At 49.4% G+C, this 14,022-nt stretch overlaps 1 protein-coding gene across 9 annotated transcripts in view; it reads right to left on the reverse strand.

The window, feature by feature from the left end:
* AMMECR1 (AMMECR nuclear protein 1) overlaps positions 1 to 12,137 on the reverse strand; it is a 144,777-nt gene extending 132,640 nt beyond the window's left edge. For 7 of the 9 annotated variants that reach the window (XR_014784858.1, XR_014784856.1, XR_014784855.1 and 4 more), the window contains exon 1: positions 11,563 to 12,124. Coding sequence is in view for 5 of the 9 variants with exons in the window: in XM_084814140.1 (XP_084670266.1) it covers positions 11,563 to 12,038 (476 nt within the window). In the remaining 4 variants the exon portion in view is untranslated. Of the gene's footprint in view, positions 1 to 11,562 lie in introns of all 9 variants that reach the window. The other 2 variants (XM_084814144.1, XM_084814139.1) reach the window with 2 other exon arrangements.
* Between the last annotated feature and the right edge of the window lie 1,885 nt (positions 12,138 to 14,022).

Below are 14,022 nucleotides of genomic sequence, written 5' to 3' on the forward strand. Positions count from 1 at the left end.
AATGCGAGGCAGGCTTTTGTCTTTGCTCTATGTGGAATTCCCTACCCAGCTCCTACCTTCACAGCTGGAGAGGAGAACATGGGATTCTCCTTGACTTTGTGTTGTGTTCTGGAGGCACAAGGCAAGTTCAGGGTCAAGACCCGCCCAATATTGATCACATAGTAAAGAGTAGTGTTAATTGCTATGCTGTCACTGGTGAAGTCAAAATTGGTGGCTGGCATGGAGCTGACAGGAAGGAGTATTGTAGGCACAAACTAAGCTTTACAATGGGGAGCTACAACCATAGCAAATGAACTACAGGATGGTAGAGGATTCCTTGGTGACCCAAAGATTTAAAAGAAAGGTACAGCGGGAGGGAAGGATAGGCTGAGAGACTATGAGACTGTTTATGGAGAGCTGGCAAGGTATTAATGAAACCAATTGAGCATGGTAAACACTAGTTACAGAGAAAGGATGGGGCAAAATAAAAGGTGAGTGTATTTGAAAAACTAGAACACAGTGAGGAAAAACTCATTCCTGTCTCTAATTTGTTTTATTTAGAATGTATTTTATTTATTTATTTATTTATTTATTCATTCATTCATTCATTCCATCCATCCAAGCAATCCTATGGTCCCTGGGAGAGCATATCAGGGACCACAGGATTGTTTGGAAAAATCCAGCACTCCAGCCTCAGAAGGGGAAGTCGGAGATCCACCCCCCCTTCCCTGCCTCCTCGCAGCCAGCATGGAAGGAACTGCGCTGACTTCCCTCCGAGGTCAAAAAAGTGACCTCGGAGGAGGAAAGGGGGCATTCTGGTGAGCGGGGAGGAGATCAGAGGAGAGGATGACCCTCCTCCTGCCTCCTTCCCTCCCCCTCCAAAGCTCCCTTGCTAGATGGGCTGAAAATCACCAAAGATGGAGGACAGGGAGGTGAAGATCACCTCCACTGCTCCTCTCACCTTGCCAGCTTCAGCCCAGCAGGACATAGGAATCTCAGAAGCCTCTGAGTTTGGAGGCTTCAGAGCAGCTAGCTAGGGCACGACTGACAGGACTGTGCCCTTAGGGTATATCAAGCCGATAGTTCAAACACATTCCCAGGGCAACTAAATTTTATTTATCACATTTATATCCCACCTTTCCTCCCAGGAGCTTAAGATGTTGTACATGGATCTCTCCCTCCGATTTTATCGTCACAACCCTGATGTAGGCTAGAGTCAGAACCTGAGACTGGCGCACAGTCAACCAGTGAGTTTCATGGCTGTGGAAGGATCTGAAGCTCAGTCTCCCCAAACTTGGTCCAATCCACTACACCTGTGAAATGGGCTGCCAGACATATAGCATTCCTTGGCAAGAAGGGCAAAATGGTGGGCTGTGATGATCCACAATGTATCCTGAATAGCTCAAATGTCGTTTTCAAAAGGGGCATAGGTTTTCTTTAGGAATGACAGAAGCCCTGGAGGAAGTCAAAAGACTGAAATAGGAAGCTCGCTGGCAAGCACAGAGCACATGTCCCACCTCCTTATTGTAAGGAAAAGAACACAGAAAGCTGCCTTATTTAAAGCAGACCAGTTGATCCACTGAACTCAGTATTACTGTCACTGACCGACAGCAACAGGATGTCAGACAGAGGTCTTTCCCAGTCCTATATGGAAGCGGCAGGGAATGAACTGGGACCTTTGGCAAGCAAAGCAGGTAGTCTACCACTGAGCTATTACTCTTCTCCAATAGGTCTTTGCTGTAGCATGCAGAGGATGAGTACAAAGACACAGCAATACACATCAGTGGTAATACCACTAGTGTGTATACCAGGACTTTAATTTTCTATATAGCGCATAAGATTTTGCCAACCCTAGCACAGAGCAGTGGTTTCCAAACTTTTTTGATCGCGCACCCCTATCAGTGAAAAGTTTTTGAGTGCACACCCCCAATATATGTATATTTATGTATGAATTATATACATGTGGTACTGTACTAATATATTATGTACATTATAAAACACATACAAAAATAAAAATTAAAAATTAAACAGGATGATGAGATAAAGATAAAATATTTTTAATTTTATTAATTAATGGTACAAAACCCCTTTTTGCTCTCACTTAAAAAAATTATTATTACTATAATCTGTAAATCCACTTAACTGTGCACAGGTCGTTGCTATATGCTGGCCATCAAGCAAGGGCACCACTGTCAACTAGCAAGGAGGGGAAAGGTCTCCTTGCAAAGAGGGAAAAGGCACGCTTGGCCAGGCTCCTGCCTGAGCCAGGGCCAGGAGTCCTGGTTGCCAGCCCCACACCCTGTGCAGGGTCCCCACTCCTTGGCAGACTGGTGGCTTGGCCTGCGCTGTTAACCCTTCCCACTCTCCTTTGGCAGGATGGCAGCTGAAAGTGCCTACCTCCTTCTCAGCTTCGAAAAGAGAGTGGGCAGGGTTAATCTCCTTCCAGTTCTCCTTCAGCAGGATGGCAGCAGAGAGGAAAGCAGGGCTTTGCTTTCTTCTTTGGGGCTTCAATCTGCCAAAGGAGAGTGGAAAGGGTTAACCTCCTCCTGGGCAGTTAACCCTTCCTGCTCTCCCCTGGCAGGATGGAAGCTGAGAGGAAATTGCCTGCTTCCTTCTTGGCTTCATTCTGGGAAAGAGGTTAACCTCCTTCCCACTTTGCTGAGTAGGGAAGGTTAATCTCCCTCCTGCTTTCCTTCAGCCAGGCCGCCACCCTCCTTGCACACAACTGCAGCTGGTAGGAGCAGCGGGAGGCAGCTCGCGCACCCCAATGGATCGTCTTGTGCACCCCCTGTGGTGTGCACACCCCACTTTGGAGACCACTGGCCTAGAGGAATCCGAACTAAAAGAGCTGAGGATTCAAGAAGGTGACAAAGCAGACAGGCCACCAAAAGGCAGTATTTATGTGTTGCATGATGACATAAAATGGTATTTTGACAGTGAGAGCATTTTCAGCAGGGATGTGTGTTCCCTCTCTCTCCCTATCTATCTCTATCCTATCCATCCATCTGCACACAATTCTGAACTGAGAAAAGCTCAATTCTGCAACCTGTAAAAATTGTTCAGCTCAAGCAAATTTAGGGTTGAGCATTTTACTAGTCAAAAAAGATTTGGTCACTTGATTGGTCATAAATATTGGTCAAATAATAGTCAGGCATTTTTAAAGCATTAACTTTTTTATAACAAAAAAAACTTTAATCATCAACAGGTTTGATGCCAATTACAAAAGTAGTTCTGTTAACTTGTGAAACAATGAAATTAAATTAACTTTTTTAAAAATGTAATTAATTATTGTAACTTTTAACAATATTGGGTAAAGTTAAATGTGAATGATTCACTGAGCAGTTCTTTTCTTTGGCTTTTATCATGGAACACTAGGGCCAGCCTACAGTTATTTTTCTTAAAGAAATGTAAAAAGAATTAATGTAATAGCAACTATTAAAACCAAAGTCAATGTTATATGGAACTGTAAAGGCAAGGTGACACCTACACAGTTGCAAATGCTTGATTTCATGGAATATTTGACAATACTAGTCTGTGGCCAAAAAATAGTTAGCCAATCAACTCCTATATTTTTTTTTAAATATTTGACTATTTTGCGTAATTTATTCTGATTTTACCTGCTACCAGGAAAGGCATATACAAGACACTGCCCCCCCATCACCACTGGAAATCTTATTTATCCACTATCCCAACATCTGGAGTTTCCAACAGCCATTGACCTGGTTTGCACCTAACGACAACCCAGAGAACGGACCGAGAATGGGTTGACATTGATTCGTGGGTTGTTGTTACATGCAAACCCTGGGCTATGGTTTAACTATGAGTTATTAACCATGAAGAACCCAGAGCTCACAACAAAAGAACAAACCACGGGTTCTCGTTCTGGGTTGATCATGGTTAACAGCCCATAGTTAAACCATACCACAGGGTTGACATGTAGCAACAATCCATGATTTAACAACAGCCCATATACAGAGTTGTCATTATGTGCAAATCAGGCCTTGAAGCCATAAAGGGTTCGAACCTTAAAAGGAGAGTTCAGATTTTCAGGAAGCTAATTTCTGTGCCTAATATCACATGCTGTTTCCCATGGGATCAAAGCATGTACATGTTCCTTATTACTGGAGACACTAGATGCACACAAAAGGTTTTGGTGAAACTGGAGTAGAGGCAACTTTTTAAAATTTGCAGCCATACAGTGAGCCGACCATTACTGTGCTCCCACAGCTGTTCCGAAATCTAGGAAAATGGAGGGCCAGTAACACTTGGCTTTCCACCTGGCCAGAGCCTACAGATGACCAGCTGACTCTGGGGTTAGAGTTGCTACAAGGAATATTTTTAAGTGGAAACAACATGGAAAGTCTCCATCTGTTTCAGCCTATAGCTCCAGTAGAGCTAGCCGGAGACTGTATCTTCACTAGTGGCCACTGGTGAAAGGATCAGGAGCTGGAAACTGTACAGCAACTGAACAACAGAGTTGAGAGGAGTTTCCAGTGCAAGGAACACAAAAACACAGTGTGTCAATATGTGTATGGAGCAAAATAGCTAGAGGATTCATACTGAAGAAAGGGTTGAAAACCATATATATTAGCATTACAGGGAGTAAGTGGGACCTGCAACATACTGTTGTTGTGTATGCTCATCCCTTAGCCTGAGTGCTCATGTTCAGTTCCTGCCAGCCAGTCATGCCCTTTTCTAGGATATGCCATTCCATTCCCCACCCACCAACACAACTGACACTTAACATTCCAAGCGACTGAGTGTGCTCAGTCATTTTTAGACTAGGGTGTTTTGTGTGCGTGTGTGTGTGTTTTGCTTTGTTTCTTGGCCCGTTAGAATTTATTTTGTAAATATTTTTTTTTTGTACTTCTGCAAACCTGAGTTTCCCACCAAACATGCTGATACCTCCCTCTAGTTTCTCAGTGGCTCCATTTTAGCTATATAGTTGTTAGGGAACTCAGAGTATGTGTGCCATTACAGGAAATGATTCTGTCAGGGATAAGGTAAATGGGCTAGGTTAAGGCAAGTCATTTATAGAAAAGAAAACAATATTGAGAAAATACGGTTCTCTTCCAAGGGCCTCTGACTGAAAAGAAAAAGAAAAAGATGGGGGCTGTGATATGTAGGAGCAACATTGGAGCTGTATAGAGTTTTCTATGCTACGCCAAGGTTGCAGCCATGTACACTATATTAATCCAGAGTAACTACCTCCTCCTAAATGCTATATTTTTGTTCAATAACCTGATTAGAATCTTCATTTCACCCATAAGTACACCTTGGAAAAGTAGGTAAAGTTTACTCTTACTCTCCAACTCTCTTATCTGTAAATCGTTGTGCCACCTCAAGATTCTGTGTGCTTTGCTCAAGGCAAAAGGCAAATCAGTGTTACAGCTGGCCTTTGAATTTCCAGAGATGGAGATCAGCCATTGCTTTTCTATCCCACAATGCACTGCTAGCTGCAATCTGATACCTGCGATATCTACCACTGACTAAAGACACAATCCCACCTATGCATGTTTAGACAGAAAAAAGGCCTACAACTCCCAGCATGCCCCAACCAGCAAGGCTGGGGTTGTAGGCCTTTTTTCTGTCTAAACATGCATAGGACTGCGCCCTAAACTTCATTCAGACTGCAAATCTCCATTTTGAGATTGGGTGTACCTAAACTGCAGATCTCAGAGCCACAAAACCTGGCCATAATTTTGGACTTCGCTGTTTCTTCACTCATCCCATGCTTTTTGAGCCACCTAGCCTGATTAAGAGTTCTGGCGAACTTGAAAGCTTGCACAATTTTCTGGAATTTTGGTTGGTCCTAATAAAGGTATTGCCCATCTGTGGTATTTGTAAGACAGTTATACATGAGCTAAGTGATGTGTTTATGTTATCATGAATGTGTGTCCCTAACCTAAGAGTAGATGAAAACCAGATGTATTCACTAGATGTGCCCAGGGAGCAGGTGGGAGGAAAGCACAGAAGCTGGTAGCCTTGTGGCAACTGGATAGAGGCATCATATAAGTCTTCTGTGTCAGTCTCAGGACATGGCAGGACACTCAAATGGGTCACTGAATAAAGCTGGTAGACGCCCCATCGTCGTTGTTCCTCCCATCCCCGCTCTGCCTTTGGTTGATAGTCATACAAAGTTGCACAGGATTATAAGAGTTTGTGCGTTCATTAGAAATAGCTTGTGAATGTACGCAAGGGTACAGAAACACACAAACTGCTGTTTGGGTGAAGACCAGAGCTGAAAGACCAAGGAAAAATGGGTGAGCTCAGTTGCAAAAGAGCACAGAGTACGAGACTGGACAAAAGTGTTTATTGCTTCCATGGTATGGACATTAAGACGGGCACCTTAATGTTTCTGTGCTTTTTGGTGTATAGCTGAATTTATAGTTGTTTTTATTCTGTATGCCACCGTGACAGCTTTAGCTATAGGGCGACTCATACATCGAATGAATGAATGAATGAATGACGTAAGAAAGTAAGATGATGATGATAAGGTGATGATGAAGGGAAGAAGAACCTTTTTATTTTAGAACGTCCTCGTTCTTTGAAAAGAGAATTGAAAAGAGAATTCATTGAGTTAGGAGAAGGGGGGGTAGGACACCTCACGTCTATAAAATTCAACAGCTAGAATTTTGTTTGGTTCATCTCAATGGAGCCATATTACAGCAATTTTTAAGGCTCCCTATTTGCTACCAAGCCCAAGTTAAGGTGCTAGTTATCTGTAGGCTTGAGGCCCAAATACCTTAAGGACCACCTCCTTCTATACCATGCTGCCCCTGCACTAAGATCTTCAAGGGAGGCCCTTTTCCAAATACTGTCAGTGGGTGACATACACTACACATTTACAAAGGAGAGGGCCTTCTCTGTAGTGGCACCCTGACTTTGGAATGCCCTCCCCAAAGAGATATGATTGGCACTGACTTTGTTTTCTTTTCAGCACTTCTTTTTGCCCAAGCATTTTAACATTTTAGGATTCAACTATTTTAAATTTACTTTATTTTTTAACTGAACTGGCTGTTGGGTTTTTGTTTGGCTTGCTAGATGAAGGGTTGCTGTTTTAATTTGTCTTTTAATGTATAATTGTATTGTTTTTATATTAGATTTGTTTGTTTTTATGTCTGGCAACCCTTGTGGATGAAGGCCAGTTTATACATTTTAGAAATAAATACAAATAAAACTCTATCATCGTTCTATAATAGTTCATGAGTAGGTCTAACAATGCACTGAAGTGAATACAAGTTCGGACATGGGAAATTCTGTTTAGCTCCAAGTTTATCCATGGTGCTCTTTGGTGTCAGAGACAAAAATCTATCTATAAGTCTAACTTACATCATAAAATATGCTGATAAATATACTAACATCATGATATGTTTGTATATTGAAGAGCACAGTAAAGGTTATCTACAGCAGTAAACAGTGCTTATCATTACATCGATCATTTCCTATAGAGCTAATTTCCTTGAATAAATAATCAGCATGAAATTCCGAATGCAGACCAGGTTCAACTCCTTTCGCCGTTAAAACTGGAATGGTCTGGGTCACTCTAGACCTAACCCCTTACAGGCACTTCTTACAAACCCCTACACATCCATACACTACACAAACACAACACAAGACACGCACAAGCACTATGCACAAACCAAGAGGCAATCAACACAAACCCCTTCACTCTCATCCCATCATGATCACTTTACACAAATGCAACTCCACACATACACCATGCAAAGACCTACACACAACCACAGACCAGCCCAAAACATTTACACAGAGGATGCTACCTCACCTTGCCACATACCTCCCCCCTCCCTCAGCTTTCTCAGACCTATGGACTTCAGCAGTTGCAAAGCCTCCTGTACCCGCTTTTTTGAGAGTAAGCCCCACTAACTCCATGGGACTGAGTAGATATGTATAGGATTGCACTGTCAGTCTGGCAGCAGTGAGCTTTCTTTGGAGAAGAATCTCTCCCAGGGAACAGGCAACCTGGCATTAAGCACTATTTACAATTTGACTTGCCCTTACTTAAATTAAAGACTCAAATGGAACCTTTTGAGCCTCACATTTTTATGGATATACACCAGATTTTTGCCAAACCCGGAAGGAGAAGACCTCTGCAATTTCCTTTAATTTTTGAGAATATCTAAACCAGAAAAAGGAAAAACAGAAAGTATGTTAAGGGTGCATAAAAAAATAGTTGCAAATTTGATAAATCTGTACTTCAAGGGGAAATCTTTAAACAAGAGCTGTATCTCAACCATTTCTTAATTGTATTTTCTTTTCAATTTGGCTAGTTTAAAGTAGATTCTCTGTTTCAAATTTAAGATAGTTTGGACAAACAATCTTGATATGATCAAGATTAGGATGTTCAAGCTTTACAATGGTTGAACACTATCCATCTTAACTATATAGGCATGACCATGCTTCTGTGAAAGACAGCAAATGAGCATTATATAAGGGCAATGTTCCAGAAGCTGCAGACACACAAAAATATTTGGGAGGTGAGAGTGGGGCTATTCTCTTGTGATTAATTTTAAAGGAGAAACTCCAAGAGGGCTGATGGCCACATAGAGAGGTAAGTAGTAAATCTACTCAGGGAGACGGTATTTGACTTATTCTGGATGGTGTTGCACTCCCCCTAAAGCAGGGGTGCACAACCTTTTCAGCTCTGAGGGCCATATGTGAACAGGGTTTGGGGGCCGCATGCACACGCACAGAATAGTTCCTGATACAGACTGCTCTTTTCTTTTTACTAGCAACAACAGGGGAGGAGAGACTTTGGTGGTGGCAGCAGGGGAGCCTTTAGGGCTGCAATGAAGGCACTGAGGGCCCAGGGGTTATGTATCCGTGCCTTAAAGTATCAGGCTTTCAGTCTGAAGCTGCTCCTAGATCCAGCTGTCACTTGAGGCCCAAATGGATGGAAGGGTCAAGCAATCCCTTTCTGCCTACTGGCTCTCCCCTGAAAATCTCCCTTCCCAGCTCCCATTAGCATTACAAGACAAACACAGGGCGGGGGGGGGGGGAGCAACACCCTGAGATGTGGCAACCTTTACTGAGAGAGCAGGAAGATCTGAAAAAGGGTTACTATGAGCATGCAAAGAAGCTGGGGAAATCCTTTAACAGACTTGAGGTACTGGTTTTCTAAGGGTGGTTGGTTAAACTACTAGATCACATGGGGCTATATACCAGCAACTGGAGAGAGGAGAAGGAAGCTATTCACTGAAGGTCTTCCAGAAGCAGTTTGACAGGGACTATGGCACTAACAGTTGCCACAGATTAGTAACTTGGGGTAATTGGGGGTGAGAGGAGTTTATTCCTGGCACAAGGGGACTGGAGACACTTTTGAGATCTAGGTTAGAAGTTGTTGGTCAGCTGCAAACATGGGGGGAAGGGGAATAGCACATTAAGGGCACAATCCTATGCATGTTTAGACAGGAAAATGTCCTACAACTCTACGCTGGCTGGGGAATGCTGGGAGTTGTAGGACATTTTCCTGGCTAAACATGCATAGGATTGCGCCCTAAAGCAGTAAAACTGAGAGACATTCTACCAGAACAGGGGTGGGCAATTTTGAGGGTTGTCAGTGGGCCACACTGTCCCCCAGACCCCACCGGGGGCTGTCCCCTGCTGAGTTTGCTACCAAGAGTCAGTGCATGGCAGCACAAAATATCGACAAGGTATGGGGAGCATGCACCTTGCTTGGAAGCAAAACTGCACTCACTGGAGCTTCCTGCTTCCAAACAAGGTACAGACTCCCTGCATGTCTAGTTTTTAAGCTAAATTTCCACTCCCCTGCCCCACAACTGGGCGGTGGCAGTGGGGGCCGCAAACCTGTGTGCAGGCTGTGTGCTGCCCACCCCTGAGTTAGAGAGAACAAGTGGAGCACTCTTACAAGGTAAGCAAGAGGTTTGAAGGTGGGATGTCTGAGAATAGCATGGGGGGGGGGGGAGGTTGTTCTCAGAGTTGGAAAACACCCACTAGTTCCAATGGGGGGGGGGAAATACAGAGAACTCCGACAAAGGTAGTTGAGGAGGGAGCCAAGTAGGAAACAGAACGGCTAGAGAGCCAGACAGTTGATAAAACAACTTCCATAGCGGAGACCTCAGTCTTACAGGGAAAGCAGAAAGTATGACAGCCAGACAGAGACACATACTTGCGCGCGCATGCACACACACACACACAGCCAAAGGGGTGCTGCCAACTGGGGGGGTCATTTGGGATGTGTGTCCGAAGAATACTTTTGGTAGACTTTTTTTTAAAACAAGAGAGAAGGAGATGGCAAGCTTGCCTTTGGGATTCTTTGTATGAATACACTTTGCAGGCACCTGGTCGGTTATCCAGGCGCTCACATTACAGCCCAACCTTGTGCACGTTTCTGTTGGGGGGTTTTACTCAGAAGTAAGTCCCACAGTGTCCAAGGAGCTTACTCCTAGGTTCAGTGAGTGCAGAGAGAGATTGCAACCACCACAATAACTATTCATTACAATTACACATTGGGTTGTGGGGGCGGGGGGTGGAATAGTGGGGTTGACAGAGGAAGATATGTGTGTGGGGGGGCAATGCGGGGCTCAACAGGGGGAGAGGTGTGGGGAGCAATAGGGGGCTCGACGGAGGAGGGCTGCGAGGGGGCCATAGGGGGCTGGACAGGGGGAGGGCTGCGAGGGGGCCATAGGGGGCTGGACAGGGGGAGGGCTGCGAGGGGGCCATAGGGGGCTGGACAGGGGGAGGGCTGCGAGGGGGCCATAGGGGGCTGGACAGGGGGAGGGCTGGGCGATCGGGGGCTGGACAGGGGGAGGGCTGCGAGGGGGCGATCGGGGGCTGGACAGGGGGAGGGCTGCGAGGGGGCGATCGGGGGCTGGACAGGGGGAGGGCTGCGAGGGGGCGATCGGGGGCTGGACAGGGGGAGGGCTGCGAGGGGGCGATCGGGGGCTGGACAGGGGGAGGGCTGCGAGGGGGCGATCGGGGGCTGGACAGGGGGAGGGCTGCGAGGGGGCGATCGGGGGCTCGACAGGGGGAGGGCTGCGAGGGGGCGATCGGGGGCTGGACAGGGGGAGGGCTGCGAGGGGGCGGTCGGGGGCTGGACAGGGGGAGGGCTGCGAGGGGGCGATCGGGGGCCATAGGGGGCTGGACAGGGGGAGGGCTGCGAGGGGGCGATCGGGGGCCATAGGGGGCTGGACAGGGGGAGGGCTGCGAGGGGGCCATAGGGGGCTGGACAGGGGGAGGGCTGCGAGGGGGCCATAGGGGGCTGGACAGGGGGAGGGCTGCGAGGGGGCCATAGGGGGCTGGACAGGGGGAGGGCTGCGAGGTGGCCATAGGGGGCTCGACGGGGGGGCTGCGAGGGGGCCATAGGGGGCTCGACGGGGGGCCTGCGAGGGGGCGATAGGGGGCTCGACGGGGCGATAGGGGGCTCGGCAGAAGATATGGGGGGCACAAGCGTCTTAGGGCAAAGTTTCTTGGGGGGGAGACAAACTTAGCCGGAGGTCACGAGACAGGCAGCCACAGGGAGGCCGAAGTTTCCAAAGGACGAGGCGAGAGGCCGCCCGCCCGGCGCGGCGGGGATCCCGGGGCGGGGGCCCGCTTACTTACTACGGGTCGTTGGTGAAGCGGGGGCTCCGCGGGGGCTGGTATCCGTACAGGTGACAGTAGAGCACGTCGAAGCAGAAGCAGCACATCTCGGCCGACACCACCATCTTCCTGCAGCCGCCGGGCCCGGCGCCGGGCGAGGAGAGCAGCGCGGCGGCGGCGGCGGCGGCGGCCGGGGCGGGGAGGCCGCCGGGGCCCCCGCCGCAGCTGGGCGGCAGCGCGGGCGAGAGGGCGCAGCCGGGGGAGCCGCCCGCCAGCCCCCCGAGGCCGTTGACGCGCGGGGCGCCCCCCGGCGGGGGCAGCAGCCCCGGCTCGCCGCCGCCCGCCGCCGCCGCCCCGCCGCAGCGGGAGCCGCCGCCGCCGCCGCCCGGCCCGGCCGAGCCCGACGGGGGGGAGCTGGAGAGTTTCTGCTTCTTCACCCCGCAGCAGCCCGCCGCCATCTTGGAGCCGTCTCCCCCCACGCAGCGCTTCCGACCCATGGCGGGGGGGCCGCTCGGCCGGCCGGGGGACGTGCGGCCGCCCGCCCCGCCTCCGCCTCCGCCTCCTGCCGGGCCCGCTCCGCCTGCAGCCGCCGGGGGCCGCGCGGGGCGGCGGGGGCGGCCCAGGCCGCGGCGAGGGAGGGGAGGGGAGGGGAGGGGAGGGGAGGGGGGAGGATGGGGGGCCGGGGGCGAGCACAAAGGGGGACGGGGCGAGGGACGGGAGGAAGGAGGCAGGCGGAGGGAAAGCGCAGGACGGGGCGGGGGGGGGCGGGGAAAGAATGAATGAGGAAGAGGGAGAGAAAGTGCAGAACAAGGGGAAGGACGGAGGAGAAGAATGAGCGAAAGGATGAATGGGAAAGGGAGAGAGGAGGCAGGGAGAAGGTGAGCGCGACAGGAGGAGGGGAGGGGGAGGAGAAGGGGAAGAATGAATGGGAAAGAGGGAGAGAAAGTGCAGAACAAGGGGAAGGACGGAGGAGAAGAATGAGCGAAAGGATGAATGGGAAAGGGAGAGAGGAGGCAGGGAGAAGGTGAGCGCGACAGGAGGAGGGGAGGGGGAGGAGGAGGAGAAGGAAGAATGAATGGGAAAGAGGGAGAGAAAGTGCAGAACAAGGGGAAGGACGGAGGAGAAGAATGAGCGAAAGGATGAATGGGAAAGGGAGAGAGGAGGCAGGGAGAAGGTGAGCGCGACAGGAGGAGGGGAGGGGGAGGAGAAGGGGAAGAATGAATGGGAAAGAGGGAGAGAAAGTGCAGAACAAGGGGAAGGACGGAGGAGAAGAATGAGCGAAAGGATGAATGGGAAAGGGAGAGAGGAGGCAGGGAGAAGGTGAGCGCGACAGGAGGAGGGGAGGGGGAGGAGAAGGGGAAGAATGAATGGGAAAGAGGGAGAGAAAGTGCAGAACAAGGGGAAGGACGGAGGAGAAGAATGAGCGAAAGGATGAATGGGAAAGGGAGAGAGGAGGCAGGGAGAAGGTGAGCGCGACAGGAGGAGGGGAGGGGGAGGAGAAGGGGAAGAATGAATGGGAAAGAGGGAGAGAAAGTGCAGAACAAGGGGAAGGACGGAGGAGAAGAATGAGCGAAAGGATGAATGGGAAAGGGAGAGAGGAGGCAGGGAGAAGGTGAGCGCGACAGGAGGAGGGGAGGGGGAGGAGAAGGGGAAGAATGAATGGGAAAGAGGGAGAGAAAGTGCAGAACAAGGGGAAGGACGGAGGGGAAGAATGAATGGGAAAGAGGGAGAGAAAGTGCAGAACAAGGGGAAGGACGGAGGAGAAGAATGAGCGAAAGGATGAATGGGAAAGGGAGAGAGGAGGCAGGGAGAAGGTGAGCGCGACAGGAGGAGGGGAGGGGGAGGAGAAGGGGAAGAATGAATGGGAAAGAGGGAGAGAAAGTGCAGAACAAGGGGAAGGACGGAGGAGAAGAATGAGCGAAAGGATGAATGGGAAAGGGAGAGAGGAGGCAGGGAGAAGGTGAGTGCGACAGGAGGAGGGGAGGAGGAGGAAAAGGGGAAGAATGAATGGGAAAGAGGGAGAGAAAGTGCAGAACAAGGGGAAGGACGGAGGAGAAGAATGAGCGAAAGGATGAATGGGAAAGGGAGAGAGGAGGCAGGGAGAAGGTGAGCGCGACAGGAGGAGGGGAGGGGGAGGAGGAGGAGAAGGGGAAGAATGAATGGGAAAGAGGGAGAGAAAGTGCAGAACAAGGGGAAGGACGGAGGAGAAGAATGAACGAAAGGATGAATGGGAAAGGGAGAGAGGAGGCAGGGAGAAGGTGAGCGCGACAGGAGGAGGGGAGGGGGAGGAGAAGGGGAAGAATGAATGGGAAAGAGGGAGAGAAAGTGCAGAACAAGGGGAAGGACGGAGGAGAAGAATGAGCGAAAGGATGAATGGGAAAGGGAGAGAGGAGGCAGGGAGAAGGTGAGCGCGACAGGAGGAGGGGAGGGGGAGGAGAAGGGGAAGAATGAATGGGAAAGAGGGAGAGAAAGTGCAGAACA

The sequence above is a fragment of the Heloderma suspectum genome, chromosome 9, assembly GCF_057233095.1.
Source record: "Heloderma suspectum isolate Gila_16-S chromosome 9, 16-S_ref, whole genome shotgun sequence".
NCBI lineage: Eukaryota > Metazoa > Chordata > Lepidosauria > Squamata > Helodermatidae > Heloderma > Heloderma suspectum.